At 38.7% G+C, this 8,216-nt stretch overlaps 1 protein-coding gene across 1 annotated transcript; it reads left to right on the forward strand.

Annotated features, from left to right (window-relative positions):
• The first annotated feature begins 2,951 nt into the window (after positions 1–2,951).
• Positions 2,952–7,942, forward strand: LOC133525101 (cytochrome P450 6B5-like). The gene is made up of 2 exons (XM_061861350.1): positions 2,952–5,106; positions 6,212–7,942. Exons 1-2 carry the CDS (start codon positions 3,762–3,764, stop codon positions 6,394–6,396), a joined length of 1,530 nt encoding a protein of 509 aa, XP_061717334.1. The 5' UTR covers positions 2,952–3,761; the 3' UTR covers positions 6,397–7,942.
• The last annotated feature ends 274 nt before the right edge of the window (positions 7,943–8,216 follow it).

The raw sequence follows: 8,216 nt of genomic DNA on the forward strand, positions 1-8,216 counted from the left end.
TACTTAGTAGTCTACTTCTTTGTGTTTTAATACATATAGTAACATAACTACATATTACTCCTTTTATTATAACCTAACGTTTACTAAAAAAACATGGCAGAGAGCTAGTCGGACAATTTGTAATGGGGCTTGTTGATCAGTGGAATTTATTAATACCTATGTAGCTGGTGTTTACTGTTCTTTAAGGAACTTTACATCAGACAAACTGGTATAGGTCTTAGATCTGGGCTTTAAAACAATTTTGCTATTACGATTCGTCTGATTTCGATTGTCGTCGATCTGATTTCGGTCTAAGATCCGCCCCTGTTGCTCAGAGCAGCGCCTACTCTTCAACTATTTAAGGGCGTATGAAATTCAATGTCACTTATTAATAATTGCGTAGAAATTAGTCACTCAAAAAACTTTCCAAAAAAAATTATGTTCTAAAGTTTCATTCTTCCATATATTGTTTCCTTGCTCATGCTCAAATTACCTCGCTGTCGGGGCAAGTTGAGCATGTCTGGTAACGTACCTAACGTTAGAATTTCTTTTTCTATGCTATAAGAAATAAAACAAAACAGTCAGAAGTCATTTAACTCAGAAACATTTTCTATCAATCAAAGCAGGTATCATATTTATAATGCAAATTGCTCAACATGCCCCTCTCTCCCCTTACATATTTATTACTTATTAGAAACGAAACTCGAGATTGAATGAAGTCTGATTACTACTTACGTGTTTCTCAAGGTGCGTTCAGATTGCCCGAATGCGCTAATTTTCCTTTAAAAAAAAGTGTGTAAAGTCTATAGTTTATTTGTCATAACCTAGGGGCTGTTTAAGACGAGATGAGGTCCTGACTGCAGTTACGCCTGATTAGCTCTGAATCGACGCGGCTTTCTATAATACCTATTGTCAAATCGTCTTGGAACCAGAAGGACCTATGTGCTCTTGAGCTCCATAGTAGTTAGACCTATTGTAATACCGTCGAAGGGCAACACGGGCGTATGTGGCTAGGAAATGAGCGGTGTTTATAGCCGCCTGGATCGGAGACACATGGAATCAGATAGATAGTTACATAAATTGTCAATATTATTGTTTTGGTAATTAGTAATGATAATGAATATAATGATAATCGATAGCCCCCGCAGGACTTTCAGCTCTGGCTTGCCTTCAATGGCCGTCCAGAGAGGAGTCGTTACAGCTAAATACTCCAGGGATGGAAGTGAAACATACATAAGACGCGAGTTGGCAGAGTGGCTGTTTTTTTTTTTTGCCCACCTCCCTCCTCTGCTTTTTTCCGTCTGGTTTTTCTTTTCCAGACCTTGTTCTCATTTATTATTTTATAATCTGTTTTACAATTAATACAAGTAACTTAATTTATAATTCCTATAATTTTAATATTCCTATTATATTCTTATAATTATATTCCTATAACTATAATTTATAATACTTAATAAATAAATAAATTATAACAGCCTTATCCTAATCTTATCCTAAGCAGGGTGAGAGGCGAAGCATGGGTTTCCTGCGTTTACCTCATGCCTCGCCTCCCATCCCGTGTTTATTTACATACCAGGGCTGGTGACCGAGTGAGACGGAAAGAAAACAAAGCTTTATTTGACCCTACTCCCTACCCTACTTTATTTCACACTACCATATGACTAGAACCGCAATGGATAAGTTGAAGAGAATTTGGAAGAACCGAAACGTCACAAACACCACGAAGGATCAGCTTGTACGGGCCCTCCTTTTTCCCATATTCCTATATGCTGCGGAGACCTGGACTATCCGAAAGACAGAGGAGAAGAAGATAGACGCCCTAGAAATGTGGTGCTGGAGGAAAATGCTGGAGATATCCTGGACCGACTTTGGGACTAATGTCTCCATCCTTAAAGAACTCCGTATCAAGCAGCGCCTTTCGACTCTCGTATTCATACATACTCAGTTTTTTCGGTCACGTCACGTCTCGAGGCGAAACAACGTCCGTCGGGTTATAGGGTATAGGGTTCCGTAGTTACTCTTCCGTCACAATAAGCTAAACTGGAGCTTAAAGTATAGTAAATTGTTAACCAAGGGATGAAACGGTACCTTTCACGCGAGTTAAATAAATAGGCAAATTTGCATATATAGTACCTAATTAAAGTAAGCCTTTTTACTATGAAGGGGAAACTTTTTGCGATAACTCAAAAACAGCTAAACTGATCATGTCCGCTATAGTTTTCATTTAATGTCTTTCTTAAGCTCTACTTCCACGATTTTTTTCATATTTTTTGGACCTATGGTTCAAAAGTTAGAGGGGGGGGGGACTTATTTTTTTTCTCTCGGAGCGATTATCTCCGAAAATATTCACTTTATCAAAAAATGTTTGTTGAAGACCCCTATTAGTTTTGAAATACCTTTCCAACGGGTATCCCACACTATAGGATTGAAGCAAAAAAAAAATTCACCCCCACTTTACGTGTAGGGGAGGATTTTTAAATATACGGAACGTCGTCTATGGAGTATAGAGCGTCTGGTGGTGCAGGGCAGAGCAAACGGAAAAAGACCGCGCAAAAGGCCACCTATGCGATGGACTGACCAAATCAAATCTGCCATGAAGGGACCCCTGAACGCATTTGCCAGAATGGCCCCCAACCGCGAAAAATGGCGAGAAATCGTACGGCAAGCAACATCTGCGCCTGATGTCAGCATTTGACTACGACGCTCTGCAAAGAGTACAACGACAAAGAAGAAGAAGATATGAAAGAATTTTACTATTATACCCTTTAATTACCTCCTTTTGCTATAGACCCATTTGCCCTTGCGGCTTTTGCCATTATCCTTCTGGCATATTTCATAAAGATGTGCCGGGTGTCGTCGCTCCCAACCAGTTCCCAGAGGTTCCCTACGTTGATGCTCCTCCTCCTCATATACTTACTTAATAATAAAACGATTAATAGGAAAACACTTACTGGTCTTTGTGATGTATACTATTTTTAATCAGTCTGTTGATTTTATCTGTCCTGTTTTGGCATAAAGAGGTAACACCGAGTAGGTAGTCGTGGTTTCCGACGAAAAATGTTTTTTTTTTAAATGTTTTACGAGCTTATGCAATATTAAGCATACATACCTACGTAACGTGTAAGTACATATCATGTAAGCGTGCCTGAAACTGCAGTAATTCATGGGGACCGGGTCATTTATTTTGACGGGAAAAGCCCTATTAAATGGTACCGTCGTTATAATATTATCAAGAGGGATTATATTTTAAAGATGCTTTACCTCTTCTACCTGTACAAGCTTCCGCAATTCCCCCTTTATTTTATTTTACAATGTCTGCCCTGGTCCAATATTGGCTCATGGATTTTTGGATTATGCCTATAACAGATAGTCCAATAAATAAGGTAAGTCATGTATGAGGTCATTTATGTACCTTTAAGTGGCGATATTACAGAATTTACTTATTTAAAAAAATTAGCACTACTTAGACTAGTGGCTATAGTAGCAGTATAACATCGGGCAACGATTCCTTTTTAATAAAGGTGGATGTCCAATCTTGTCTCGTCTTTACCTTCCCTATTCTAGTTCTAGACGATGATATGGATATGCATATGCATTAACACGATTTTCAACACGATGCGAAATGCACACTTTATTACTGTATAACTCTTTGTTGCACATCTCAAACGCGATACGTGATACACCTACAAGATTAAGCTCTACGGTTAAACAACAAGCGATTTTATCACGTTAGATGAGTTGAGTAATTATAGTAATCATAATATCTTAAGATCTTGAACAGCATGGTTCTCCTGACAATAACCGCACTTATACTTGTAATCGGGATACTATACTACCATTTTACAATCACTTTTAATTACTGGAGAAACCAAAATGTTCCAGGCCCTGGACCAATACCAATTTTCGGGAACACTTTGAAATTTGTTTTAGCTTCAACTTCATTGGGCGTTATATTGAAAAAATTATACGACGGTTATCCGACGGATAAAGTGGTGGGACTGTTCAGAATGAGAACACCGTGTCTCTTAATACGCGACCTGGATATTGTTAAACATGTTTTGATAAAGGACTTTCATGTTTTCTCGGACCGTGGTGTCTCATTTAGTAAGAAAGGGCTGGGAACAAATTTGTTCCATGCTAATGGAGAAACTTGGCAAGCGCTAAGACATCGCTTCTCGCCCATGTTTAGCAATCAGAAACTAAAGAACATGATGTACTTGCTCAAAGATCGAGCTGATAAGTTCATGGAATTTGTAAGTGAGGTGACAGCCGTCACTCCCGAGCACGATGTGCACGGACTGATGAGAAAGTACACGATGTCAACGATATGGGCGTGCGCATTCGGACTCGATATCGACACCTTTCAAGAAGAAATACGAGCCACTTTGAAGAAGATCGATCAGATCTTATTTAACCGTAATTTGAAAATCGAGTTTGAAATGATGTACCCTGGCCTAACTAGAAAACTCAAAATGGAGATATTTCCGAGGTTCATGCACGATTTTTTTAAAGATCTCGTCAAAAAAGTAATCACTCAAAGAAAAGGAGTTCCGTCGACTAGAAACGACTTTATGGATTTGCTTTTACAAATTAAGAATAATAAAGAACTTCAAACTGCTAGATCATTCGGCGACAAAGAAGGTGAAACTGTAGAAATAACTAATACTATAATAGAAGCTCAAGCATTCGCGTTTTATGTAGCTGGCTATGAAACATCGGCGTCCACCATGGGTTTCATGTTATACCAACTAGCACTGAACCCTGAGATACAGGAGAGATTAAGAAAAGAAGTAGATGAGTATCTTCAGAGACACAATAGCCAAATAAACGTAGCCACCTTAAAAGAATTGACGTATATGGACCAGGTATTTAACGAGACCCTTCGAATGTATCCTATTGTGGAACATTTACGACGAAAAGCGCAAACCGATTATAAGTGTCCTGGTACTAATGTAAAAGTATCTAAAGGACAACTAGTGCTTATATCTGTTTGGGGGATTCACCACGATGAGTTGTACTACCCGGAGCCGGAAAAGTTTAATCCTGATAACTTCTCTCCAGCGAAAACCGCTAGTCGGCATCCCTGCGCGTACCTTCCGTTCGGTATTGGACCGCGCCATTGCATTGGTAAGTACCTAAATAAATACACTCCGAAAGACTCTATGTATGCTTACTTTGCTTTCTTTTCTGTGAGATTCATTATGACAGTTGATGAATCTTATTGTTGCCTGAGACCCAGGTTGTCATGTGATTTAAGCAGTCTATGTATTCTTAAACTCGATGACATGATTACTCGCTGTAAAATAAGGAGCATGTAAGTATTCTTTTGACGACCGGTTTGGCCTAGTGGGTAGTGACCCTGCCTACGAAGCTGATGGTCCTGGGTTCAAATCCTGGTAAGGGCATTTATTAGTGTGATGAGCATGGATATTTGTTCCTGAGTCATGGGTGTTTTCTATGTATTTAAGTATTTATAAATATTAACGATATATTATATATATCGTTGTCTAAGTACCCTCAACACAAGCCTTATTGAGCTTACTGTGAGACTTAGTCAATTTGTGTAATAATGTCCTATAATATTTATTATTATTATTATTTATTATTCTTCCTTACTTTAACTACCAGGAAATTTGATTTAGAGATGATAGTAATATTTATGTATCGTCAATTGTGACGATCGCTTGCTACTTGTCTCCACAATCGGTGCGAATGATGGACCTTTGCCTCAGAAATGACCCGGACCGAAATCGTGACCATACTCCCGAAAGCAACTCCCCCAGTCTCGGAACACCAAATACGGGTCGATTTGGCTACCTATGTCTGACCATACTATGACAGATGAATATGTAGCTCATATACTGAATGAAAATTTGTCTACTATGGAGTCAACGTCGCCGTCGATATAGCTACAGACTGTACTGTAATAACTGTAGAGATTACAACGTTGCGAAATGTACGAACCTGCTAATGTTTATGCGTGTTTTCGGGGTTGGACCCCAGAAAATGTAGTTCAATATTGTCCTACATATTCACCTTTAGTTAAACATAACCAGGGTGCTTAGCTAACGTGCCAATCGTTAACGCTCCATAACGTAGCTTAGTCATCTTTCTCCATCATTCTTCCATATTAGTCGACAGTGACAGTTGCGCTTCGTTCGCTACGTTAACGATTGGTACGATGGCTACGCAACCAGTATATACCTAAGAATTGACTTTTAATCTTTTCCAGCTACACGATTCGCACAAGTCCAGTCACGTGTATGCATCATCAGGCTGCTCTCCAGGTTTAGGCTGGAAGCTGGCAGGAACACTTCTCTAAGATTTTCTTACGATCCACGCCGGATACCCCTCACTCCTGATAAGCCGATCTACGTGAACTTCTACTCGAGGAAGGACGCGCGATCGAATGCCTAAGGGCGTCCGCTGGAACGGACGCCCCGTCTAATAAGAAATTGTATAAACAGCGCTAACTGGCGCGGGCGCGTGCGACGGATTTCGCCTGGGAGCAGGACCCGCGAGCGTGTGCACGCGGCGGGCGCCCGCATCAGCTAGCGGAGGCCCTAAGGGCTTCCGCTAGCTGGTGCGGGTGCACGCAGCGGGCGCACGCACGCGGCACGGGTGCCATTGTAGGTAAAATCAGTCGTACGCGTCCGCGCCAGTTACCGTTGCCCATACTATTTTCCGTTAAGAGGAAAGGGGACGGCCGCTTCTCCATACAAACGTAGTCTCCATTTTCCTATCTGGATGTTGACATTATGGAAAATATTTTTTTTTAAATGTTTATTGCACAATTCATGAAGGTACAAATGGCGGACTTAATGTCTTAAGGCAAAAAATATTGGCGAAGCCTGCGTCGTGGAACTTATTATGTGAGATATTAAGAGTATCGCACGCCGTTTTCATTGTTTTGAGTGTATTACAGTTAACTATATAAATTAGTCATTCATTTTCCTTAAAAGTAAATGAAGTTGTTATCGAATAATAATAAGAAATAAATATTATATGATTTTTTTACATAATTGGATATATATTAACCATAGCTATGCTTGACTTTTGTCGAGTTTTTGATTAATTGTAAAAATTTGAAGCGTAAAACAGTTGTCATACAAATTTTAACTCTTATAATAATTTAAAATTCGAAATAATCAAACATAGGGACATAGCTGTGGTTGATATACAACAAAATGTGTCAAAATATTTTCAATAATGTTAATATCCAGAGAGGAAAATGAGGACTACATTTGTATGAAAAGACGATTTTGCGCGGGTCCTCCAATCAGTAGTAGTCCAGCTCACCCGCTACGTGCAACCGTGCAATTAGTTATTAGTCAATTTGTGTAAGAATGTCCTTATATTTAAAATAACGCTTCATAAGTATCTACCATTCTGTAACAGCTTAACAAAAAGTGATGTCTTTAATGTAGAAGAACTAAGACTGTAAAAGATATATTTTTGAACGCGAATTTTAGAAAATTACCTACATTTGGAAAAGTTATAAGGAATATCAGATACTTTTGACGCGTTATTTCATCCGCTACTTTTGATGCTGACTGTATTACTTATTCAATTATGAAGTATCATAGTAGCACACCTCCAAAATGAATATTATGATTATTTGTCTACTATTTAATTTTGTCAATAATTATGACTAAAAATGATGATGTTGAAACTGTTTTTCTTTAGCCTAGTCGATATTGAACCTACCTACTATGTAGTAGGGCCCGGGCTCGAATCTGATAAAGGCATATATTTAACAACGGTCAATTTAAATTGTTATAATAACACTTACAATTATTATAATGCTATACGCTTGCTCAGGACTCAAGAGCTCGAAACAAAAACTAACTTTGCTGTCTTGTTTTAACAGTTTTCATAGCTACACTTTACAAACACTAGTATGTAACTGTACATATTCCACGGTATATTAGCCAAAAAACACTCGTGTGATCTTTTTCTGGAACTCTCTTGGTTCATTTCATAAACCTACACTCGAGTTTAAATGCTTTTTATTATATAGCAGTCATATAAACTACTATTAAAATGTCTTTCTGCAATGGTTCAGTGTCATCAATGTATACGTACGAGCCATTTAGTTAGTGGTTCTAGCTAAATTGGTCATTTAATAGCGTAAGTATTAACCAACCAGTTTAGCTAGGTCCCTAGGGATTACTCGGTTTTTAACCGATTTTCGGTTTCGAGTTCGAGTTTAACCGATAGCAAAACCGATACTCGGT

The sequence above is a fragment of the Cydia pomonella genome, chromosome 14 (genome assembly GCF_033807575.1).
Source record: "Cydia pomonella isolate Wapato2018A chromosome 14, ilCydPomo1, whole genome shotgun sequence".
Classification (NCBI taxonomy): Eukaryota; Metazoa; Arthropoda; class Insecta; order Lepidoptera; family Tortricidae; genus Cydia; species Cydia pomonella.

Coding starts and splice junctions, on each gene's coding strand:
- LOC133525101 (XM_061861350.1), top strand. CDS start 3,762: ATGGTTCTCCTGACAATAACCGCACTTATACTTGTAATCGGGATACTA. Junction 5,107..6,211: donor TGGACCGCGCCATTGCATTG/GTAAGTACCTAA, acceptor AATCTTTTCCAG/CTACACGATTCGCACAAGTC.